The sequence below is a fragment of the Thermobia domestica genome, chromosome 11 (assembly GCF_964235325.1).
Source record: "Thermobia domestica chromosome 11, izTheDome1.hap1.1, whole genome shotgun sequence".
NCBI classification, from domain to species: Eukaryota; Metazoa; Arthropoda; class Insecta; order Zygentoma; family Lepismatidae; genus Thermobia; species Thermobia domestica.
Window position 1 is genome coordinate 124,608,681 of NC_137464.1, and position 27,735 is coordinate 124,636,415.

General features: G+C 36.3%; 1 protein-coding gene across 1 annotated transcript in view; it reads left to right on the forward strand.

Annotated features, from left to right (window-relative positions):
- LOC145664422 (3-oxo-5-alpha-steroid 4-dehydrogenase 1-like) overlaps nucleotides 1–27,735 on the forward strand; it is an 83,046-nt gene that overhangs the window by 24,082 nt on the left and 31,229 nt on the right. The window contains exon 2 of the mRNA XM_081731105.1: nucleotides 511–839. Coding sequence (XP_081587231.1) covers nucleotides 511–839 — 329 coding nt within the window. The remainder of the gene's footprint in view (nucleotides 1–510; nucleotides 840–27,735) is intronic.

Below are 27,735 nucleotides of genomic sequence, written 5' to 3' on the forward strand. Positions count from 1 at the left end.
AAGCAGACATCCTTCACTAACGTAACAGGGTGTTACATTGCACGAATAATGATAGAATGTTCCTCTGGAAGCTATTCATGACAAAAATGTTTTATAACAGTATGTTGCCTATCATGGTGTGCCATTATAATCTTCCATGTGTATTTGGACTTCTTGGCTTGTCAATCTTTTGTCCGTAATCTCTTTTCAGAAACAGCTTTGACAGATTTGTTGAGTAATGCTTGTAATATTGCTTAAGTAACGAAGAAACGTTACTCTTTCTGTAATATAGCCAATTCTGTAACACATTCAGGAGAGAATTTGGAAATTATATGTCGCGTCTTTTAGAGGGAGGAATATAACAATAATAAAAGAACACTATTAAAAAATAATTCGACTTTACACATGAATTCTTTTACAACATTAAATATTTGATTCATGATAATCATAAACATAGAGACATGATATAATTTAATTTAAGAACTACAAACTGCAATTTTCCCTTCACATGTGACTTTTTCTTTCTTTCAGATGCTAACTGCAGGAGCTCTAGTTAACAACTATTTAAAACCATTATATAAAGCCAAAACAGATGAAGAATTTATAACAAATAGCAGTAATGTGCATCTATTTCTTGTGTTCTTAATATGTGGACTGCTGGCTATTTTTCCTGCTCCATATGGTCGTTACAATAACAAATGGAAAACGTTTCTACCTACTGTAAACATTCCATGGACGGTGATTTTGCTACCTTCAGTATTTGTCCCTCTGTGGGTAATTGCCACAGATCCTGAGGCATGGAATATGGATCTTCCAAATTGGATAATTCTTATTTTCTTTGTTACACATTATTTCCACAGGTAAGTTGGTCACTTTCTTGTTTCCCAATTATATAGCAAGAGATTGTTTTATATACTTTTGATACTGTATGATTTAGCGGTCAAAATGAAATTGTACGTGTTAATATGACATACCACCTCTCTTCTTTAGGTTGAAAATATACAGCCACTACATAATAAAATAGCTCCACTTAAAAAACGAACATTATCTTTTGTCACTTACTCGGGGTTGACAGTTTCTGACATTTAGTTTCCATCTTACTCGGCCTTACACATCGTCTGCTGCTAATCTATTTATTTTAAGTCAATATTCACAAAATATAAGCATTTTATTTTCGGTCTTTCTCTTCCTCTTGTGCTTCCCAGCACCATTTTCCCCTCCTCGCTTGCCTTAGTAACCCTCATTTGTTTTCGAATACCAGTTCCAGTCTTCGTTCTTTTTTCTTTTTTTTTTTTTTTTTTTTTTTCGAAATCTCAGTTAACTTAAGGGGATTTTCTACCTCTTCGCTTAGGTTTCTAACTCTCCATTTGATAACACGTAAATTTTAATATGGTAATTTCTAACAAAGTATTACAGGTAATGACTTGAAATTTTTAATACAAATGCACAAGACCCATATAAATCCAACCACGGTCTCCAATTTACGTTACATGCATTAGATTAATTGTAATATATTCTTCAGTAAGTTTGGCAACAGAGAATAAAAAGTATGCTGCAGAGGGGAGAGGGCTGACCATCTGTTTGCTTGTTAGCTACATTTAAAAGGACGCTGTGATTCTCGCTTCTCAGTGGTTAGAATGGTCTGGACTGGAAGAGCCCAAAACCACTTCTTTCTTCCTTTCACGGTTTGTTTGTTTCTTCCACCCCCTGCAGTCACAAGAAGACAACTTGTTTCGGAAAGAATTTTGAATTAGTAGCAAAAAGCAAAACTGAATGGCACCACGGACGGATTAAAGGGAGGGACGGTCACTCCCTCCGAGAACATTTGAATACTTTGAATAATCGAAGTAAGAAACTACAAATTGCGTAATCTAATAAGAAAAGTTTGTTGAAGTATACAGATCAAGACGCATTTCAAGTGTCACAGCATTGTACTCTCCTCCCCTCCCCTCCCAATTCCCTTCTGAAGAAGTTCTCTTTTGTTTCTCTGTTCCATATTAGCCTTTACACTTACACTTTCACTATCCATTATTGATTTTGACCATACCATCTGCACAGCAAGGCGAGTAAGGTTTACGAGTCCTTCCTGCCCCCCTTTTTAAAAATGGCTAATTATAATAAAATTTATCGAAAACAATTCATCCTAACGATAAAGACTTATACACATTCATTATTGCAATCTTAAAATAAACTCGCCGCCTGTCGCGTATGCTAGCGATCTAATATATACGAATAGATGAAAAGTTAGTTTGAAGCCTTATGTATTGTTTTTCTGTAAGTCCGAATTCATACTTGTTTCTATTGTTGCATCGACAAAAGTGAGTGCCAAATCGATTTAGGCTCGTTGGTCTTTGCGAAGTTCCTAAAGATGCAAGGCCGTGGGCAGTCGCCCACCACTTGAAACGCCTCTGCACTAGAGGTCTGCACGTGCTCGGGCCTACAAAGCATGTATCACTTCGGACCCGGGAGGGCTTCGGGCAGTAGCATTGTAAAGGATACTTTGGTCCTAGTTCGGTTGCGCCAAGTTTTGTAAAGGTTGGTTTTGTTCAAATTTATTAGATATGTAAATTTGACCTCGATTCCTGAATATGAGCAGGTGATAATTATCATAATGACATGCATTATGCTCGGGTTCGCCAGATCTGAATAAATTAATATGTAAATTTATATTTGCCTACCAAGGCTGGGCTTTTGATGGTTTATTTCCGAAGATTGCACCGGTACGATAGTAAGCTAAATCATGGAAAGCTAAAGTTAACGCCGCGGGGCTTAAACCTCAGGTCTCCAAGTCTAATGTTCAATTAGCGATTTACGAAACGTAGAGAAATTTAAAGTTAATACTTCTAATGATATACAGATCTCGAAGTCCTACTTTTCCCCCAAAGCGGTATTATCCAGGGCGCTAGGAAAAGTAGTTGCGCAGCTAATTAGAATTTAAATAAAACAAATAAACATCTGTTTTACGCAACCTCCACAAAACGGTCACACGCTGCAAAGCTGAAAGAAAATGTTCTCACCAATGCAGTTTTTATGGGACAGACTGTACTGACTACCACTTGGAGAAGCAAGTGAATTTTTGAATAAAAATTCAATTGCTGAATGCTGCAATAGATTTTAGATTTATTGAAAAGATATAATAGAAATAAATCAAATCGAAAAAATTCAAAATAACTCAAATTAATTATGACTGTGGTGGTCAGTTCAGGCATCTCCCAAATTACTGGTAATGTCAAGACAAACAAAAAAAAATGCTTTTACCATGTCTAGCAGGGGTGAGGAATTTAAATCTACTTTGCTTAAATAACAAAAGTTACACAGAAATTTTGTAACAGCAATAAAATTTTAATTAATTAAAAATAAAGGTAATTACTAGTGAATGGAATAACAATTTAGAGTAGTCAACAATAAAAAAAAAGTTAAATAACAGAAGAAAAACAAATCTTTTCAACAGGAATTAATACCATTGTTTGCTTTTTGAAAATGTTAATGACAATACCTGAATTATTTTTATGGAATCAGAAGGATTCCACCTGAGAACGTTAAATAGAGAATTTAGTTTCTTATCTCAGCATACAATTATGTGATTTCCTGAATCATTTCATACTTCTGATTAACAGTTCTTTTTTTATTAATTTCCAATTAAGGCTCAAAAAAATACAATTAATCTGAATTGTTATCATATATGTTTTTGAATAATTTCTAACAGTAAATGAGATTTTAATTAATCTGCTTATGACTAAACAGTGGCAAACAGATTGTTATTGCTTGAATTCAAGTTTATTTATCACCTCCAGATATTATTATTAAAGAAGAATTAAAAAAAATAGAATAGAAAAAAATGAAAAGACTGTAGAGAAGTTATGATTGGATAATTTTGATTTACTTTAAGTCATGACTTGCTAGCGAATGGGAATGGAAACGTGAAATTATAGAAAAGATACAAGAGGATAGAAGTGCACTTGTGGATCTTAATATTCATATATATACACATATCATATAGCTAAAGATTCATACATATAAACATTCAAATCATTATTCATTCTTATCTAAACAAATTACCAAAGAAAAATCAATGTTAATTACTATATAAACAAGCCATAAAATACACATATAATATTGATACAAATTACTTGGGATATCAATTGGACATTACTTTGAATTAGTGGACTTTTTGTCTTCAGTGATCAGAGTCCGTCTGCGTAACGTGTCGCTTAATTAAATACTTATCGAGGAATTATCCTAACTTTTGTATAAATTATTTAATTTACCGACAGACCGAAACTCTTGCTTTTACAAAAACCTTTATAGATGTGCAACTACAATTCGTTTCCGTTTACAAAGTGCCTATCCAAACCATTTTCATCGAACAACTAATAACATTGAACTTATATTTTATTCAAAGTGCAACTCTCAAATTTGTATTTCCACAGAGATGAATATTATTCTAAATATTAGCACTCAATAGGCTACAAATATGCTTCTTATTCTGACCTTTCTTCATCAATTATATGACAGAAAGTGTTAGTTTATGATGAGGAGTTAAGAACTCAAAATCTTATGCAATAAAATGAATCATTTCTTCAATAAAATAAAATAAAATAAAATAAATCGATAAAATAAAATGGATCACTGACATGCAACTGGATTTGTGGTTATTGGGTGAAAGTTAAGGCACGTTAATTGTTCATTCCGTATGGGAACGGAGAATCAAACAACACCAACAGTCTCGACCCGATTGGGTAACGAAGTAAAGAAATCGACGGATGACATCTGCCAAAGTAGTCCGGCCTTGAGTCATAATGGGGAAGAAATAAATTAACTATATTTCCTACCTTCTCACCGCAACTGGTCGCCATTTCTTTTAGTGACTGCTTCTTACCAGGCACGTACTTTCTTCTTTGCGTTAAACTTGTTAAAATGTTCGCTTGAACTTAGCTTCTCCTGCTCCTTTCCATGTGGGCCATGCTTCCATCACAGTTCTATGGTTGAAGTCCTTACTTCGGATCCCGACCTGTGCATCTCCTGGGCTGGATACTCGGCTGGTCGCTCATTTGCCTCTTCACAGAGCATATGCTGGGGCTTCCATGGGATGTAAATGTTTGATTCTGTTCTACTATGGAGTTGGCTGACATTATCAACTAGTTCGATCACTGCCACTATCAACAAGTTCGATCCCCGCCACTATCAACAAGTTCGATTACCGCCACTATCAACAAGTTCGATCACCGCCACTATCAACAAACCACTTCTGCTTTTGATAACACCTTTTTCTTAAAGTAAAATAATTCGAATAATATTTATCAATGTAGTCTACAGTGTTTGAACGATATTAATCAATAAGAAATGTTAGCTGGTCCCCTCCTGACAAAGCACCACGACGGTGATGTATTAGCACATAATTTTTAACTAAGAATCACTTAAAAAAAAAATAAGTTCATCGATATTTGTTAGTGTGTGTGTGTGTGCGTAGAGCGGCCGTGTGTAATGTTCGACGAATGTATTGCAACTGCCGTAGCTTCTTTCGGTGTTAGGGCGCGTACCTATCTATAAACAAAAAGATCTTTCTTTTCTTTCAAAAAATTTTAAAATTCGCAACTTGGTTTGTTGTGGTGGCGGTTTTCGTTGTTCTCTTTTTTTTTTTAAAAAAAAAAAAAGTTCGTTGTAACGTTCCAGGGTGAGTTTACGACATGCTTACAAAGCTAAAGGATTTCTGAATGTAAAAAGGATGTTTTAGCAGTTCCTCCGAGAATTTTAACTGTTAATTGCTCAGCCTGTGTGTGGGCCACGAGGACAGAAAGAAACGGGATCTATTGTCCAAAAAAGTTGGCCTTCCGTTACCTGCGATCGAAGCTGGTTGAATCGCGAAGTAAAGATGTTCATTTAGAAAAAAGAAAGAAATTGTGTTCTGGGTAGCTCAAATTTTAATCTCGAGTTGATTGTACATAATTTACATATGTAATAATAATTGCTTCTAGGCGATTGTCACAGCGTCATTTCAGATTTGGCTTGGGGGGGCAACACCCCTTGATTTATGTAAAATTTCGCGTTTTTCACTGACTTACTACTATTCTATTGATAAAATCTATATAAATCTCAAACTCAGGGCGGCAAATGCCCCTCCCTGCTCCCTAAATGACGCCCCTGGGTTCGGGCCATGAATTTTTAAATATACAACCATATTTCTCGGACTTTTTCGGACCTAACTTTGTAAATATAGTGTAAAACGATACAAATTGCACCGTTCTTTCTGGAGGACTTTTAAAACACAACTGCAAAATCAAACCTCGAATTGCTGTAAATAAAAATACAATTTTGCATTAACAATTAAGTTTCTGTAATTCGGGCTTATTTCGGGCTCATTTGATTATCGCAGAGCTCAGTCCGGGCTCGGGCCTGAATGCTAAGAAATATTTCCGACTCGGGTCGGGCCTCACATTGTAAATTCATGGGCCGGGCCCGGGCTGAAAATTCCGATCCGTGCAGACCTCTGCTCCGCACCCGCACACATTCCTTCCTAGTCCAGAAAATCTCCTCCCCTCCGCATCGTCAATAATGGTAAATTTGTTCCTCGTATATTTGCTTATTATTGTAAGAGAAGTTCAAACCAGACCTCTAAAATGTGTTCGTTCTCTGGGGTAATGTGAGTAATGCAAATTAAGAAATATATGCGTAATATACAAATGTCAGAGAAACTTGATATCAATTTGAATAGACCTTTTACGTAATGTTTATTTTAGAAGTAATACACTTATGCAAATATATCGAAGCAACTGAAATTTAATGTTAAATAGTGGCGAGTGAGCCAGAAGGGGCGTGCGCTATTCAGTTAGTCAAAGAACTCATATATGTAGCTTGAAAACTACTACTATTTAAACCAATATTGAATTAGACAAATTTGTAAAAAGTAGAATAACTATAGTTGGAAATAGTGTGTGTAGTTTTTTTTAGGAGGAAACCCAGAAACACATTCTCGATAAAATAATAATAATAATAATAATAATCTTCCTCACTTCAATTATAGGTTGATGCGCAAGAAGGAAATTTTATAATTTGATAAGTCTCTTCTTCGTAACTGCATCTATCCTTGGTCGGGCCGCGGTGGTTCAGTGGTAAAGCGTTCACCTCTAATGCATGACGTCCTTAGTTCGATCTCAGCTCGCACCAAGTGAACTTTGTGGAGGACAAACACCATGAGTGGGGGTTTTCTCGGGGTTCTCCCGTTTCCTTCCACTTTCTGCATTCCACCATTTCCTTCATTTCTCAACATCACTAGCTCCTTTAACCTACCAGGCATAACTGTGGGACGTAAAACTTATAGATTTTTCTATCCTTGGTCTTCCACTTCCTGGTTTTTCTTCTGCCTTTTCCTCTATCAACACGGTGGTCCGAACGGAGTGTCGAATAAGATAGGCAAGCATGCTGTTTCTTCTCTTTCCTATTATCTTCATGATCTGTCGTCCTTCACTAGCTTCCTTTAGTACGTCTTCATTCCTTCCCTTATTATTAATATTATTATTATTATTATTATTATTATTATTATTATTATTATTATTATTATTATTATTATTATTATTAATAATAATAATAATAATAATCTTTCTACGGGTACATCTCGCTTTTGTGGCAAGATTCGCCCATTCTAAGGTTTTCAACTTTCGCTCTTGATTATAAAAATTCATTATAGCTACATTATAAAAGTCTATACAAAGAAATGTATAGGTCTACATCCTATAAATAGTATACACACATTCTACCATTATAAAAATAGTATACATCTTACAAAAATAAATTATCAACGAAATACCTCACTACTATCAAACAACATTTGTACTGTGTATATATTTATATTAATTATATAGACTGTCATGTCTTTTAATCACATGGCTACCCAGCTTGCCTCACGACGATGGGCAGACGCCAATAATTTGAGTATTCTAGCAGGGAATCGAACCTAGAACCAGGCGATCAGAAGTCGAACGCTCTAACCACTAGACTATGGAACGGAGGGCACGGTGGCTCAGTGGTAGAGCGTTCACCTCCGTTGCTTGGGGTCCCTGGTTCGATCCCAGCTCGCGCCGTGTGGACTTTGTGGTGGACAAACACCGTGCTCGTGGGTTTTCTCGGGACATCTCCCGTTTCCTCCCACTTTCTTCATTTCACTCGTCTCTCATTGTCACCGTCCCCTTTAGCCTAACCGGCATAACTGTGGGACGTAAAACAAAGATTTCATTTCATTTTTTTAGACTATGGAACCCCATTGAATGACTATAAGGTTAAAATTCAAATGATTCTACAAAAAACAATTATCAACTAAATATTTCCCTACATTTCTAACACTAACGACATATATACTGTTGATACATTTATATTAATTACTTTATGAAAACAGGTAGAATGACTATATATCTAAAATTAAAATGATCCTACAAAAAGCATTTTTTCCAACGAAATACCTTACTATTGTCAAACAACATTCATACTCTCTGTACACATTTATATTAATTACATTATAGAAAAGAATAGAATGATTATATGCCTGAAGTTAACTCATCCAAAAAACAATTATCAATAAAATATCTTAATATTGTACACTGATTACATGTACTGTACACTTTGTATATTACCAATACACTAATTTCTGAAAATTGAATAAAAATATTGTATGTGTGAAATATTACATTGACCCCACAAAACCAATTTTTGCCAAGTCTAATACCATCTTTCAAAGACATTACTTTTAGTTTTATTACAAAGTAGAGCATTTATAGCATCTTATACGAGAAGAATATAGAACTTCTTATTATGATAAAGTACATTTAACACAAATACGTTATTTAGATACAATATTTTTGTTCGGTCCAAATTTTTAATACAAACTACTGCTACTGTTGTCTTTTTACATTTACTGTCTTTGAGTTTATTTTTGTTTGTCGAATCTAACACTGAGGTTCACGACGGAGAGGAAGTGACTGTCCCAACCGAGAATCAACAATTCCAGGGAGTATGACTGCTATTTCTATAGACAGCCGACAAAAGGGCAAAGCTGCCCAAAACAAGTTTTTGAAAAAAAGGAAAAGAAAGAAATTTAGAAGGAAAGGAACAGAGGCGACATTAGTTTTTAGCCTAAAGTGCTCATAAATCACTACCACGTGTCGCGAAGACTAGTAGGGCTAGAGGTTCAGAGGGCTCTCAATTCCTTCAAAAAGATCTATCCATATACTATATACAGCATAGTTGCCAAACTTTCTGAAGAATATATTACAATTAATCTAACGCATGTAACGTAAATTGGAGACCGTGGTTGGATTTATACGGGTCTTGTGTATTTGTATTAAAAATTTCAAGTCATTATCTGTAATACTTTGTTAGAAATTACCATATTAAAATTTACGTGTTATCAGGTGGAGAGTTAGAAACCTAAGCGAAGAGGTAGAAGATCCCCTTAACATTGCCTTTTATTCTTTCGTTTCTGATCTTATCCATTCAGGTGACATCACACATCTCTCTTAGCATATTCGTTCTAGTCACAATTACTTTCTCTTCCTGCCTCTTCTTGATTTCCTATGCTCTTGCACCATACATCATTGCAGGTCAGAGTGTAATCATGTAGGCTCCTCATTTTACTCTGGTGCTTATCCTTCTTACCACAAAGAACACTTTATATCTTATTCTAATTCACCCATCACGCCTTAATTCTGACCTATTTTACCATCCAAATTCCAATTCTTACAGTCCACTGAGATATTTAAGTGATTCCTCTTGTAAAGAACCAATTAGGAAGATGCAAAAATTTACTTTATATTTAAAACTCTTACATTATATGCTAGCTTATATTTTATTTATTTTTAAATTAATTTAGTTTTGTGTTTTTATATTTTTATTAGTAGCCATCTTTATAGTTCATTAATATACATTTAGCTATTTTTTTTTTTTTTTTTTTTGAAAATAAAAAGAAAGTTTTGCTTTTCTGGTTATGGCTAAATATAGTTACAAAAATAGCTACAAAGTTACAGAAAACTCGTAAATGCAGGAAAAACGCCAAACTTAGTGTTTGTTGAACTCACTGCTATGCAGTGTTTATAACCATTTAAAATTCATTTGGTCAAATTTTTTTTAAAAAAATCATCTCTTTTAGTATGGGAACAAAACACACCCCTGTTAGATATATTTCTAACAGTTGGCCACAGCCTCGACAAGGTGCCAAGTTTAAGTGTCCACTTCGTTGCTAAAACCCTACGTCCAAATATTAAAAAAAAATAAAAAACATCGGATGACGCTATAATAGCGTCGGTTAATCTACCTAGTCAGTCAGCCTTTCCAAAGTGACGCTTTCTGGCTTTGTTTTATATACTATAATTAAATATAAACACAACAATTATTTTTAAAAGTACTAATAGCCCTAAAAAATTCTAAATAAAATAAACTCTTCTCAAAACCCTTTCCAACTTGCCTTTCTAAGTTTGTATTTACTTCTAAACAGTACCTAAAGGAAAAGTTGTGGGTGTCTCTCATGATAAGCAAACAACCACGGCGGACTTTAAAAATACAGATATTTATAGCTAACCTTTTAAATGTCATCCAAATGTCAGTACTTGTTATGTAAGCAAAAATATGTAAAACTATAGTTGTGCACAAATTCTAATGTATACTTGTTTAAAATCGTATAAACTTAAAAAATATTAAACTAAGGGTTATGGAAAAATACAAAGCAAAAGCAAAATACACCCGCTATTGTTTGTTTAGGTAAAAAACTTAAAAATAAAAATAAAACAACTAGTTTAATGAAAAGGACAATACAACAATATATAATTACGGTAAAAAAAACAAAAGTCAAAAGGTTTGCTTCAAAGATACACAAATATTTCAAAAAACAAAAAAAAATTAGTGCAAGTCCATAAACTCTAGCGTGGCGTCCCTTATAAACAAAAACTAAAGCCAAGGGCTTGGGCAATCATTAAAACTGTAATCAGTATAAAATAAACCTGTGACAAAAGTCAAGCTATAAAATAAATGGACTGCTAATATACATAACGTATCTGTAATCAGTTAAAATAAATAATAACCAACTAAAGTAGCTGCAATGTAAAATATCATATTAAAGAAATATAAACAAAAACTTTAAAAATCACAATTATAGCATAGTAAACTTCCACAAGGTGTGTTCAGAAAGAAAAAGGAAAAAGGAAGGAGTGAAGCACAACCATAAACTGTTCTTCAGCAGTGTGTATAAAAAGCAAATTCAACACTAACAATCTAAAAATAAAAAGTTAAAAAAAACTAAGAGTGTACTAAAAGTATAAAACTAAAACAAAACTTTTCTTTTTCTTTCTTTTTTTATTACAAATACAAAAAATTATAAAGTGCTAGTCATGGTGCATAAATATGTTATGGCAGTAAATTCAATTATGTAGTGGTGCTAGTGCAACAAAAAATGCGTATTAAAAGTTTTTTCCAACCTGTGTTTCACAAGGCTGTCTGGTAAAGCCATGTTTTTATTGTTTTATATGTTACATGTGTGTTTGTCAAGAAGGAACTACTGATATTTCTTTGCAGGTATTGTTCAACTAGCATCAGGGTGCGAAATTCCAGGGGGACGGGAGGGTTTTCCCCCACCAAAACTTTTATACTTGCGTTCCCCCCCACCAAAATCTGTAAGGGGAGACATCTTAATATGAAAATATAAGTAGGTCTATAATGAAAATTTTCAAACAAACAACAATTTTGAATGCATGCCTGTTTTAAAAAACGTAGTTTAGTTGTAAAGGGATCAGGTGTTTAACTTTGTCGAATGCTTCGTTATGACGAGATGGAGACATTTATTCTCTAGCGTACCAGTTGCGTGCAAAATTGGTAAAAAGTTTTTAAACAGATTGTTTTTCAGTTTCAGTTGACGAATCTACAAACAGGTTTGCGGATAAGCACTTGTTGTTATATGTAACATATGTGGACGAAGAAAATAACCCTTGTTGTTGTTTTTATAAATTAGTACCTGTAGAAAATGCCGATGCAAAATTCCTTAAAGAGAAAATTATTCAAGCGTTTTCCGAATATGGCATAGATATTTTTAATCTTAAAGAAAAGCTTGTTGGATTTGGTTCTGACAGGGATGTAGTGTTTACTGGGAGAAACAAGGTGTTGCTGCTCAAATTAGAAGAAATGTCGACCAGTGCCTAATTAGCGTACACTGCATGGCACATCGAATGGATCTTGTATCTGAAAGAGTTTTTGGTGTTGTGAATGCTGTTCACAACTTTGAATGTTTGTTAGGCGAACTTCACAATGTGTTCAGTAAGGCATCTACAGCTGCAACACTTAAAAATATCGCGACAGTCACAGGTGCCGCAGGACTGCTGAAAATCAAAAGATTGTTTCACATACGCTGGATTTCTAATGAGAAGTATGCATTATTTGCAGTCTTTACATATTTTTCTTGTATAATGCAATTCCTACTTTTGGAGTATGAAAATACTGACCATTTCAACAGAGATAGTTAACTGAGTGGTATTTACAAAAAAAAAAAAAAAAAAAAAAAAAAAAAACTGTCAGAACAAAAGAACATTCTATTCTATTGCTCGGTTTTCTTCTGGATATTGCGTCGATCCTGTCTAATATTAGTAAAACGATGCAAAAGGAAGCAGTTACGTACAATGAAATAGAGCAAAAATTGAACCTTTAATCCAAGCTTTGCGAGAAATGCGTATGCAAGATGATGTCTCCCAAAGTCTTTGTATTAGTGCACTGCAGACAAGCATCTGATACAGGGAGTGATTATAGTGAGTTTGATCAAATAAGGGGACAGGTATTTCAGGGTTTAGTAGACGAAGTGGAAAGAAGGTTTCCCTCTAATGATGTGCTAAAGCGCTTTTCAGTGTTTTAAAATAAAGATCGTAATAGCATGAGTGGTTTATTCGGTAACGTAGACGTATATAAAGCAGCTCAATTGTTTGGATTGAATCCTGATACTGCAGTGTCAGAATGGTTTGGTTTGATTTACTTTAACGTCCCACGGTTATGCCTGCTAGGCTAAAGGAGACGTGGACCTACTGATTATAATGGAATCCGAACCACTTTGGACGTTCAACTGTACCCCACCGGGAATCGAACCAGGGACCACGCTAACCGAAGTCAAGCGTGCTAGCCACTAGACCAAACGGGGGTTCTACAGTGTCAGAATGGAGAGAGTAAAAGTCAAGTTCTAAGTCGGTAAATGTTTTTCAAGTTCTTAAAAGACTTAACGCGGAAAGTTCGTTCTGTGCCATTATCAACTGCTGCTGTTGTTCATACTAAAAGTTCCGAAAGCAACCGTATGTTGGCGAATACCTTGCAATCTTTATTCACAATTAAACTCAGTGGGTCTTCTTTAAAATTATGCAATGCTGTTACTGCTGCTCATACGTGGGTTTCTTCTGGCCATCACATGTCCAACTCTCGTTACACATGGAAAGAAAGTGAAGTTTAATCTTAAAATTTTCCTCTAAGGTAAGATACGTTATTGCAAACTATATTTTAGGTCTATAAATACAGTAATACAATTACTCAATACTCATATTATTGTGGCTCTCCTCGCTGGTGTAGTGGCTAGCACGCACGCACCATCCGGTGCACGGGGTCCCGGGTTCGATTCCTGATGGGAATTCCTTACAAAAATTTGAACGATTACTGTGGTTCGGATTCCACCTTAAACTGTAAGTCCACATCTCATAGCCTCACTGCTGAAAAGGGACACTAAATTTAAATCAGCAAATCAATCGTATTATTGTATTTGTGCTTTCATTTTCTAAGGTTTAACGTCCTACGAATATTCAGTAAGGCTAAGGAAGACTGTCATGATGAGATGAATTACAATGGTGGATTAAGATAGTGGAAGGAAGCGGAGGACCCCGAGAAACCCCACACACAATTGTATGTATACCACAAGCAGAATTTGGCGCGAGCTAGGATCCAGCCAGGGATTCCACGCACTTGAGGTGAGCGCTCTACCACTGAGGCAACACCATTCTGAGGCAACACCATTTAAATAATATATTCTTGCTAATAATACAATATAAATACATAGTATTATTTAGATTTACATAAGTGACCGGATATCTGAGCGGCCAAACTGAAACACTAAATACTTAGCGAAGAAACGGGAATTTCATAAATAATAAAGACTATGTTCTGACTCTACAGATCATGGGGATCTATGGCTGGCCAGATGAAGCGTTTCAAGTTAGTAGTTCTAATGCTTGGTTAGGACATCGGTTCTCAGGGACTATAATTTCTGACTTATAGATCTCTACCTCTTTTTCGTGAATGCAGTCTTCAATATGATGGTAAACACAAGGGTACTGTGCTCCCATGGAAGTCTAACCCTGGACCATACGCACCGAAGTGTATATTAAATGCAATAGATAAGTTATCAATTTTGGTTAAATGGATAAATAACATTAAAGTATTTTTAAATAACATTGTCGACTAGTTTGAACACTTTATTATTATTATTATTATTATTATTATTATTATTATTATTATTATTATTATTATTATTATTATTATTATTAGTAGTAGTAGTAGTAGTAGTAGTAGTAGTAGTAGTAGTAGTAGTAGTAGTAGTAGTAGTAGTAGTAGTAATCCATTAAAATTTCAACTTTTTGGAGGCCCCACGAAACATTAGTGGAGATCGCTGAACTTCTTCCCTCCACCATTTTCAAATGATTTCGCACTCTGACTAGATCTATGTATCGTAGCTTAATTCACGGATCATGGGTTCTAGGCCTAACACCAACCAAGCAAATCTATAAGGGGCAACAAACTCAAAATTATAAACCCATTGTTTGCAGGTAGTGGGCATTGCATATAAGCCACGCACTGTAATAACATCCACTCTTATGGAAATAGAGCTACATCTATACACTCTTTCGTCAGGACTAGCCCTTGACCCTTTCGTCTGTGTATTTCCTTCATCTCCTTAGTCTTCTATAGATATTCTCTACACTTACAGTTTCTATTCTATATTTTTCTTATTCTTCTTACATGAGACATTATCATCTGCAAACTGCATGCATCAAGGGGCTAATGCCCTCAGACAGAATGCTTATCCCTTTTGGGATGCTGGCTTTTTGGGCTATTTTTTAGACTTTCAGTCAAGAAGCTACTGCATCGTCACTATTTATCCTAAGATCATGATTCATACCTCATTCTCTTCATATGGTACCACTTGCATGCTCATACCATATACCTGCAGCGGGAAAAAATGTCAAAGTGAAAATTTCGGAGGGAAAAATTTTTTCCTCGAACTTTGGACCTCCTGGACCCCCCCCTGTGTGAACGCAGCCATCTAAAAAAAAATCTCATAAATAGTACTTGGTATACTGAATGTGTGTGCCAAATTTCAAGTTTCTATCTTGAATAGTAAGGGCGGGAGAAATTTTATCAAAAATTCCCACAATGCCCCAAATTACCACAAAACACTATGATCTCAGGGAAAAACTTCCTGAGACATCCCTAATTACCCTAGGGACATGTGTCGCCCATATTCTCTTCTGAAAAGAACTCCCTTTCAGGCGGTACGATTCACATGTCTCCATCATGTATCTAAGGCGGGAAATTGCAGAAAAAGGGATTTTTTGGGTCTAAATTTCCCTTTTTTCAACTTTTAGCCCCTCTGGACCCCCCCTGTTTTAACGCAGAAATGTGAAAAAATCTGTTAAATGCTACTCGGTGGACCGAATGTTTGTGCACAATTTCAATCTTCTAGATGCTAAAATAAGCCCGCCAAAAAAAAAATTCAGAAAATTTCCCATGTTACCCTATACAGAAGTATATTTTGAAAAAAAATCACTGAGACGTCCCTAATTACCCTAGAATAATAATTCGACCGTCATTCTCTTCAGAATGGAACTGCCTTTCAGACGGTATGACTCACGTGTCTCCATCATGTATGTGAGGCGGGAAAATCATGAAAAATGGGATTTTTGTCTAAAAACCCCTTTTTTCAATTTTTTCCCCTTCTGGACCCCCCTGTTTTAATGCAGAGATCTGAAAAAATCTGAGAAATACTACTAGGTGGGCTGAATGTTTGTGCACAATTTCAATCTTCTAGGTGCAAAAGTAAGCCCGCCAAAAAAAAATATACCCACCATGTCCCATTTTTCCCTATATAGAAGTATATTTTTCAAAAAATCCCTGAGACGTCCCTAATTACCCTAGGATAATGATTCGACCGTCATTCTCTTCAGAATGGAACTGCCTTTCAGACGGTATGACTCACGTGTCCCCATCATGTATGTGAGGCGGGAAAATGACGAGAAACCTGATTTTGGGGGTAAAAATATCCCTTTTTCACCCCTTTGCCCCTCTGGTTCCCCCCTGTTTTAGCACTGACATCGGAACAAAACATCTGGTAAATACTACTCGGTGAACTGAATGTTTGTGCAAAATTTCATTCTTCTACGTGAAAAAATAAGCCCGCCAAAAAATAATGAACATAGGCTTCATAAGGGAAAATTTCTATTTCAAAATTATGACGTCATCACCTCCTATGTCTGGACGCAGGACGGTCTGAAACCATACGTAATGTCTTCTACAATGTATCTGGACTTGAAAAACAAAAAAAAAACCGGACGAAAAAGCTCAAATAGAAGAGAAATAACGGAATGTACCATGAAAAATACGTATCGTACAAAATGTACGATAAGATCCCCAAAGGGTTATTAGGGGTAGAAGAAATATGGACTCAAGGAGAAACCTGATGTAAACCAACTCTGATAGGTATCAAGATCATAAAGCCTGCACTGCTCCTTGATCCTTGTTCTAGCTCCATCTTACATGAAACGTACTGTACATACCTATTTGAGACACCTCTCAAATCTCTCTAGATTTCTTGACGCTGTCTCCGTCATACATCGAGTCGATGAACACTAAAGGATACCTTCTCTCGAAATTTTTCCGTAATTTTTCTTATAGAAAACATGTATCTGTTGTTACACGTCCTAACATAAATGCAAATTTTTCATCTATGAATACCCCTCAAATCTGTCTTTCAATATTATTTTACACCTGTATGTTATTGCACTCTTGAATAGCACCCTAATCTTTATAGAGTGGTATTATCATACTATAATTCCATTCTTTAAGTATTTTAAGTAAGATACCGATGGCTAAGAAATAGAACCCGAAGAGATGTGAGGATTATAGAACTATTAGTCTCATACCTCATGCAGCTACAATTTTGCTCCGAATACTGAACAGAAGATTATATGAAAGAACAAATAAAGAAGTTGAGAACGAGCAGTTCGGGTTCAGAAGAGGCAAGGGCACAAGAGATGCAATTGGATTATTAAGGGCGATCGGTGAAAGATTTATAGAAAAAGGGAAAGAGGTGTATGTTATATGTTTTGATCTAGAAAAGGCTTTTGACCGCGTGAATTGGGAATTGTTGTTGGGAATTCTAGCGGAGATAGGGTTGGAATGGAAAGATAGAAGACTCATAAGAAACTTATACATGAACCAAGAAGTAAGTGTTAGGATAGGGGAAGAACTGACGGAAGAGAGTGCAATTGAAAGGGGAGTTCGACAAGGATGCTGCCTCTCGCCAACACTATTTAATGTCTATCTAGAAGAGATAGTGAAAAAGAGCTTAAATGATGATGATGGCATTTCGGTAGGAGGTAAAATGATTAGATGCATAAGATTTGCAGACGATATGGCGCTTGTTGCAGAATCTGAAAAGAAGATCAATAAAATGTTAGAAAAAATGAGAAAGGGCTTTGAAGAATATGGGATGAAAATAAATGTTAGAAAGACAAAAGCCATGGTCATTGGAACGAAGAGGTCTGTGTCAAATATAAAAGTAGGAGTGGAGAAAATAGAACAAGTGAATAGTTTTCGATATCTGGGTAGTATTCTTAGTAAAAACATGAAGTGCAAACGTGAAATAAAAGCAAGGATAGGAATGGTCAAAGAAGCCCTTAGGAGGAATAAAAGTCTGTTTTGTGGGACCTTGAATAAAGAGTTGAGAAAAAGACTCATAACATGCTTCGTGTGGAGTGTTGTACTGTATGGGGCGGAAAAGTGGAAATTACGTAAAGGTGATGAAAATCGACTGGAAGCCTTCTAAATGTGGGTGTGGAGAAGAATGGAAAGAATTAGTTGGGTCGAGCGGAAAACGAATGAGAGAGTGTTAGAAATGGTGGGTGAGAAAAGAACACTTTTAGATATTATTAGGAATATGAAGAGAAACTGGTTGGGACATTGCCTAAGAAGAGATTGTATCATGAGGGACGTCCTAGAGGGTAAGGTGGCGGGAAAGAGAGGGAGGGGGCGAAGGAGACTACAATTAGTGGATGATATAAAAACAGAAAGATCATACGCGAAGACGAAGAAGATAGCGGAGGACCGTGGAGCATGGAAGCTTCTCAGCTGCGCCAAGTGACCTGCCAATAAAGGCAGAATACCTATGATGATGATGAAGTATTTTTCTGCACATTTCATATATCAAATTCCACTACAGATCTATTCCTTGCTTTCCAAGTACAGGCCAGTTTTTTTTTTTTTTTTTTTTTTTTTTTTTTTTTTTTTTTTACGTAGCTTTAATACTTTCTCTCTTTGCATGTTACGAGTCAATCCTTGGGTTGGGACACCATTCTTAAATGTTAGCGACAGTTTTCTTCATTTAACAGTTTTTTTTTTTAATAATTCCCCACGTCTTGTTGACTTTATTTTCTTCTAGTAGCATCGTGTATTTTATTACTCTTTTCCTCATTCTTTATCTGTATTTGAAATCTTTACAGTCCCCCTAGGTTTTCCTGAGCGTTATAAGGAAAGCTCACCTCCTGCCAGTGCAAGCGCTACCTACAGAATTCCACGGTATGATTACAGACTTTCAGAGTCCAATCGAGTTCTGGGAGTCCCAGGCAAACCCAGGGGCCTTGATTATTCTAGGCCCTGCCTACCTCTATCTTCAACAGCCACCACCTTCCATGTAGAAGTACCGCGAAGTTGTCGATATACTACTGTATCTCGTCTCGAATCCAATTGTATGTTTACGCCACCATTTCGGTTTGAGACCAGTCCGTTTTCCTTCTAGGATTCCTTTCTTCCACTGGTATCAGAAATCATTACGCAGAATCCGATATGGTATAAATATTTTGTTTCTTTATTTCGTGACGTAGGCATCGTCCCAGATTTATGATCTTACCTTTCCTATGGTTCTTTTATCCGTTTTGGATGCCCATCGGTATTGTTTCTGATCCTCATGGGTGCCCATCTTTTCGCATTTTATTTTGACACTTCCGTATATTTTATTTGCTTCTTGTACATCATCCTTCGAATCAGATTTCTTCATCTTTTTCTGAAATTTTACCCACACTACCTTACCTACTAATATTCCATCATTCGTTGATTTCCTTTCCTTTCCTTTACCGATCTTTGACCCTATATTTAAGTTTCCAAATCTTATTTTGACTTTCTTCTTAAGCCGAAATCGCCTTGGTAGCTCTTGTCCATCTCTCATAAGGAACAGGCGAGGCTTCTGGGATATTCCGAGGTGAAATTGAAATGAATCCTCACATATTGGTTTTGGCGTGAGTTTTAGAGCAGGATACCCTCCTTAACAGCAACCCTCATCAATAAATAAGAAAGGACCTATGTGTAGGGGAGACCGGAGCACGTTTTCTATAGGGGCACGTTTTCCAACTGGCTTTAGTTCTGAAAGGATCTGGTAAATCACTCCTGCGGGTGGACTGGCTGAAGTAGCAAACCTTGGCACGTCATCTACGCAAGTTTCAGTTGAGTAGCTGGATTGACGTAGGCAGGAGATCTTGTGAAATCACTTTTTCGAAAATGAGTAAAGTAGCAGGTCTGCATTAAAACTTAAAATAAATGTACTAGCGTTAAACGTACTGCTTTGACATAGCAGGTACTAAAGATTGTGTTCTTCCTTTATGCAATGATGTGTTTGTTTAGCAAATAATATGCACCATTACTCGTCAAGGTTATGTTGAAGTTCAAAAATGGCGATAAGGCAGGTTTTCCAACAACATACGACACATTCTAATATTTTTCCGGTCTCAGTCAGTTTCTCTAATTTTAGTAGGACTATAACAAATGTAAAGAAATTTGTGTAAAGAAATCTCCGAAATAACGATGTATGGTACACAATACGTAGCCCATGACCAGGCACGCAGCCAGGGGGAACGTGTAAAAAGCTAATGTTATTCTATGCTGATATATATATATAGATACAGTATATATATATATATATATATATATATATATATATATATATATATATATATATAGATGGTGATCAGATGTATGGGTTGGCAGTGGTGTCGTGGCGCTCGCAGCGCCGGACCGTTGGTGGTGGTGTGTTAGGTCGGTCTCCATACTACGTCAGGCGCAGTGGAACAGCAGTGTCCAGTGGCTGCAGCAGACGGAGGTAGTGTAAAATGGGAGACCTCTCAGATTTTCAAAGAGGGCAAATTGTTGGTGCGCGGTTATGTGGAGTGAGTGTGATGGCAGTGGCTACTGTGTTAGGTGTGTCGCGTGGGACAGTGTCAAAGGTGATGACGGCCTACACAACACACGGGAAAACCACATCGGGGAAGCGGAACAGTGGGGGGAAGAAAATCATGAGTGACAGGTCACGCCGGGTATTAAAGCGCATTGTCACGCAGAATCGTCGTGCCACTGCGGAGCAAGTGACGGAGGAATTCAATCAGCACATCCCCCACCCTGTTTCGACAATCACAGTCCGCCGCGAATTACATGACATGAACTTATGGGGTCGTGTTGCACAGGCCAAGCCGCTCATCAGGGACCATAACGCTTTTGCACGCCGCAAATGGTGCCGCGACCATACAACTTGGACCGTTGAGGACTGGAAACGTGTGATGTGGTCGGATGAGTCATCCTTCATCCTATTCCCAACCACGGGCCGTGTTTATGTGTGGAGAACGCCCAAAGAAGCTTATGATCTGCAGTGTCTCCGCGCAACTGTGAACATGGCTGCGGCTCGGTGATGTTGTGGGCCGCCATATCATGGTTTTCATTCGGTCCTGTGGTCACACTTAGCGGACGAATCACTGCCAACGATTATGTCGCAATTTTAGGAGACCACTTGCATCCTATGGTCCGGATGTTGTTCCCGGACAATGACGCCATCTTCCAGGATGATAATGCACCCATTCACACAGCTGGTGTTGTTGCAGCGTGGTTTGAGAAACATCGGGATGAAGTTCAACACCTCCCCTGGCCCTCCCAATCCCCAGATCTCAACATAATTAAACATCTGTGGTCCGTCTTGGAAACACGATTCCGGCGACGATTTCCACCTCCATTCTCTCTCACAGAACTGGCCGATGCTTTGCACGAGGAATGGTGTAAAATTCCACTTGCTACCATTCACGACCTCTATGCCTCCATCCCACGTCACATCAAGGCTGCTCTGAAGGCGAAAGGTGGCCCGACAGCATATTAATCTAGTAAGTTGCAATTTCGGGTGTTTCCACTTTTCTGATCACCATCTGTATATATATATATATATATATATATATATATATATATATATATATATATATATATATATTGCAAAAATGACGTCTGAACAACGCCCTCGAAATATCGAAGCGGCTATGGCTCTATCCCTCCCCCAAAAAACAATACTGAATACGTGCTTGCATTGACTATATAGTCTATTGTGTAAAAAAAAAAAAAAAAAACTAATTCAAATGATGAAGATTGTTTATGCATTTATTGCTTTGAATCTTTCTCCAGCTCTCAGACAAAAGAGAAACAAAATGCAACAACTGGGCACACGAAAACTATAGAAAGGGAGATGTTGTATATTTTGTTCGCGTTCATTGTGATTCAGACAATGATGACTTGTTAACTTGTTGATTAGTTCTACCATAATCTCACTTCTCTATACTGTCCAAGCAATAAACAAAAGGTGCATTTTCAGTAAAAGCAACTATTTATTACCTGTGTTTTAGCATGTGAAGTAGTTGGAATACTTGCCCCTGTATAGTTTAGTAGGTTGGCCAACTTGCCCCGCATACGGAGCACATTTTTCAACGTCACATGATTACACTTAACCATTGGCAGTGAAACTCAATATTCACTTTGTGAAAAATACCTGTTCCACTTCGTTCATAAGGTATAAGGAAGAAAATGATATCCTGTTTACCTCTAAATAGGTTTCAGATAAAATACCACACACGCAATTTAAAAAAGTTGGCAAATGTGCCCCGGTCTCCCCTATGAAAGAAACTTAACACTAAGATTTAAAAGGAAACTATAGACAAACGACATACATGAATATATCTAAAAATATCTTTTTATACTCTTCAGGAATCGTGAGCCTTTCGTGCAAGAGAAATCTTCCTTATAACCAGTGCTTTTTTCCTGGAAGAAAAAGTGCCGGTACTCACCATGAACATGTATTACAGCAATGTCCATACTTTTAGCACATCCTCGCCTAGATCACTTTTTGTTTTGGTATCAGAGAAGAACGACATCGAAGCACATACTTGCTAGGGCTACACTGTATTACAGTCAGTCCTTATATAAGTGAACAATTTGTCCGTACATTCAGAGATATCCTAGGTGAAGTTACATTAAGGCTCATCTGAGAAAAACCCTTTTCACATTCGCTGGAATCTTGCAATTATGGCTAAAGATGCTTTAGAGGAAACAGTATGCCTGGGACTTTATTTTCCTGAAGGTACTTAAATTAACCCTAAACGGTTTCATTTTCAATTAAGCAAGTTTTATTGCTGTGAAGAGAAGTGCCAAAGTTTAAATAAGTTAGACAACCATGTAGTGCGAACTGTTGTTTGTACTATGTTTTAAGTGTATATATTATGCAAGTACTGTTGTTCCACTCTCCAAACTGACTTAAATTTAAAATTCTTTCCATAAATACAAAAATTAAGAAACTATAAAACTAAGATTTTTACACTTTAGAAGAAGGTACAAGTATAGCGTACCGTTCTGTGCCCAAAAAAAAGGCTACCACTATGTGCAAAAATGTTCTGATTTATCTCTAGCTGATAAAAAATATTTCCGGTAAGTCAATGTGCAGATAAGTAAACTTCACATGTGTCTTTAAAAACCTGTGCATGAAAGAGAGATATTTTAAAAACTGCAGACCAACAACAAAAGGAAGTATTGTGTACACGTGATTGCATCTTCTAAAATGTACTATTCACGAATCCAAAACTTCAATAATAAGACAAATCTATGTTCCCAGTTGTGTGAAGACTGATTTATGTGATTTGTGCTACTGATTTATGTCTAGCCATAAAAACCTGTTTCAGAATAAATGACTGTACAGCTAATCGTTTCTTTTGTTAAAGACATAAAAATACATCATTCACACACACAAATATGTTACCAAACATCGCATACAATCCAGTGTCTGTAAAAGATAAAAAACGTAAATAAAAATGTGCAAAAGTTGCATTTAAAAACGTTCAAGACTAATGCTTATATTGCCTTACGTCATAATGACGATAGACCAGCGTTTCCCAACCGGTGTGCCGCGGCACACTGGTGTGCCGTGAATGGGCCGCTGGTGTGCCGTGAGTAAATCGAAACAAAATTATTAATTCTATAGCAATTAAATTGCAGGACATAGGAGAAAATGTATATTTGTATTTCACATTACTATCAACCTCTAATATGAATCTGCAGTTTTAAGTTTCATACCGCGTTACTTCTCTGTACATTTTTAATATTGAAAAAGGTATTTGTTATCATTGTTATGACGTTATGACCATTATTGCTTCTTTATTGTTGGAGACTATTTCGTGACTTTAAATTTTAAAATATTCAATCCTTTCGATAAAACAAACATGCATACGAATTACCTACATTTGTGTTTTAAAAGTAAAAGAGATTTGTTTGTTCGTTCGTTATTTAGTATCTTCCTTGTTAGTGAAAGTTTGGATGCAGTTTTCAAAAAAGAAAGCGAATTTTTAAAAACCTAAGTCCAATATTTCATTGCAATTGTTTTCTATTTTTAAATTAGAATGAAAAATAAGCATAATGATTTACCATGGTGGAAAACCAGTGATGGAGCTTTCTTCTCTGTGAGGACATCAGTAATCACAGAAAAAGATACCATGGTATTTTGTATTTAAATATAATAAAATCTATGAGTGTGCCACGAGAATTCAAGTTACACTCATAGTGTGTCGCAAGTTGAAAAAGGTTGGGAAACGCTTAGATAGACTATTTCAAAGTTCTTCGGCTCTTGTATATATAAAAAAAAAAAGCATAATACATTTACGATACAATAGTCTAAGTGTTTATTTTCCAAACGTTCCCTTTCTACGAAAAAAATATGTTTCCTAGTTTTACATTATGTGTTCCTGTCCACATTTTCGAAGAGATAGACTTTTTAGATACTTCAAATTAATTTAACATCTAGAGTATGGGTCAACCAAAGAGTTTCTCGAGTATTCTATGTGCCTTCACCTTGAAGGGTTACCTCTATAAACTAAGAAGACGTACACTAATACTGATAAAATTATTCGAACGTTCATTATTCTAATCATTTATTTACCATTTTCGAACAATTGTTCGAATTATATAGCAATAGTACTTTAAAATGTTTGTACAGCGGGGGACACTTCTAAATGGTACAGCCATATGGAGATTTACGGCTAAGGTGTACCATTTAGAAGTGTCCTCCGCTGTACAAGGCCCATTCAATAAAACCGGAAAAGTTGTATAAAAGAAACAAACCTTCGACAAAGTTTATGCTTCTTTGTTATTTATGGTGGTGTCCTCCCTAATAGCATGTCGGTTTGCAGCAAGTCTTTCACTATATTTGATTTTAACTTGCTAGACTTTCCGTGCACTGTACACCTGCTGCAGGCGTTTTGAAAGAATTGCCCGCAAATGTCGTAATTTTATTTTCACTTGCCATATTTTACTTGCCTCCGAGGCTTGCTGCAACTTTGTAGCAAGTGTGTCAATTCTAGTTTCTACCAACAGGTGGTACAAAAGTCTAATCTTAGAAATCTCCCCGCCAGGCCGCCATTTGTAGTAGGTGTGAAGTGTGTGAAGCATTAAAACAAGTGGACAATTAAGATAAATACGTAAGTATCCAGTATGTAGAGATAATTTGTATTTTAAACGTGTATTGTTTGACAAAGTTGTTGAAAAAATATACTGTGTGATTGTTCATATACAGTAAATGTTCGGTTTGTAATAGGCATACAATGCAATACAAGTATATACCTGCAGAAGACTTACTACACTCACTTGCTGAAGACGTGCTGTAGACTTGCAATGCAAGTATATACTTGCAGAAGACTCACTACAAACTTGCTGTAGACTTGCAGTGCAAGTGGTATTCTTGCAGAGACTTGCGTCACACCTGCACTAACTTGTTGTCGACTTGCTGTGCACTTGCAGTGCAAGTGTAAACTTGCAGTAGGCTTGCGGTGCAAGTAAACCCCTTGCAGAAACTTGCTTTACAAACTTACCATACACTTGCATTGCAGGCGTACTGCAAGTTCGAAGAGCGTCAACTAGGAAGTTTGCATTAAATTTGCATCAAACTTGCTGACTTGCATCACAAGTCTGCTGCAAGTTTGCCAGACTTGAATTGCTAGTCTGCTGCAAGTTTGTTGCAAGTCATTTTTGCTATCTGGGCTGGAACTATTATCAGATGAGCCTGGTACGCCTGCCTCGCGAACGCGATGCTGGGAACTATTAAAACAAGATAGCGACACTCTTGTAGATTTGCACCAACGTAGAACAGCGGAGTGTCATTAGACTTCTGTTAGCTGAAGGGTTAAATCCAATCGAAATTCGCCGTCGGATGGCAGTGCAATATGGTGAAAATAGTTTGAGTTGAACACAAGTGTACAAGTGAGCAGGTAAGTTCAAACGAGGTGTAACAAGTGTTGAAGATTTGCCACACCCAGGACGCTGTCTGTGCAGTCATGGGGAACAACATTGCGAGAGTTGATGAGTTGATGTAGGACAAGAGGTGTATTACAGTGAGTGACATTGCACTCCACCATATTGATCATGACGTACTGATGTTCATGAAAGTGTGTGCCAGGTGGGTTCTATTCTCCCGTATTAACTCATTAATTCTTCTATTTGGGGAAAGGATATGTAACTATTAAACAAGTGTCAAGACTTTCACCTAGCCCCAGCTGCTATTTTCTGTTTTGCTTAATTGTCAAACATCCTTTTCTGAGAAGTAATGGATGGGTTGGGCTGTAGAAAGAGCATCTTTAAACTTTTGTAAATTTGGAGGGAAACATTAACGGCGTTTTGATTCAATTAATACAGGAGGAAGTTTCGCATACGAACAAGAGATACTATTTTATTTTTTCATAAAACAACAGGAGGAATTGGAATTTCTATTAGAAGGAAATAAAGAATAAGACAACCCACAATAGAAGACGTGAAGTTCTCTTTGGGTGGGTACCAATATTTGTGCGTATTTATCAGAGAAAGAAATATAAAACAAATAAATGTGAACCATATGCAGTTGATATTAACAGAATCGTTTGCTTACCTTAAAAAAAATTAAGAATATTATTTGCTATGTCAGAAAATTGATAGCAATTTAAGTCAACAGTCAAATTGAATTAGTTTCAACAATAAACTTAACGTTATTAGTTGGTAGGATGGGAATTTTTATCCATTTCAACACCGAGGCTATATGAGACGTGGACATACTCTACAATTTGAAGTGGGATCAGTAGTACGCGAGATTCCACCGGAAATTGATGCCAGATCCACGAGGGAGCTAGAACTTAATGTTAGTTTCAAGCACAATAATCATAAATTTTATTACTTGTCATTAAAACATGATTTCGGACTTAAGCAGTATTTTGTTTTGAAATTGCACTATTCAGATGTTCCGGAAATATAAAGAACTTATATTAGTTAATTACTACATGTATATTAGATATTACAATTTCAAAATTATTTTGAAGCAACTCGTGGCCCTAGTTTGACAAGATTCTAACTGCATCCATCTACATTTCGAGATACAAATGTTCAAAATTTTGATTTGCTCTGGTGTGAACAATATTGAAGATACCTTTACGTAGGGGAGAGTGGGGCAATGGCGAATACATAAGGATTGAATGACAATGGCAAGGTAATTCTTGAATAAAACAGGAATTTGAAATTTCTGAAAAGTATTTTAATGCTTAAACTACAAAAAGGCATTCAATATGCAAAACAATATGTTCCAAAATGGTAGAAAATTAAGTTTTTAAAAAATGGTCCAAATGTTCGGGATTGCCCACCCACTTGGGCAATGCCGAACAGACCACCAGGACGTTAAAAAGATATACATAATTTCAACTGAGGTATGTAATATTGATACTTTCACAGTTCAAATGAATAGTAGGATAACTACACCTAACAGCATAACAAAATTATTAATAAAAAGTTACTATAAAACAGAACATCACCAACTCTATTATTGGTTTGAAATCTTAAGTGTTCTTAAACTATTTCTTACTATAATAAAGATATTTTAAGAGCAATCATCACATTTGTAAGCACTCCCTTTGGATTCCCAACCACTACAAGCTGCATGTGTCCAATTTGTACAAAGTGAACACTGATACCACAATTCTTTGTCCTTGCCGAATTCATTACACACAGAACAGATATCTTCACTAGTATCTTTCAAGTTAGCTACGTCAAATTTATTATAATCGTCAGTTGAAGACTCCTGCCACTTAGTATCTATGTTGCCGCTATCCTTTTCTTCTCCAAATGAGG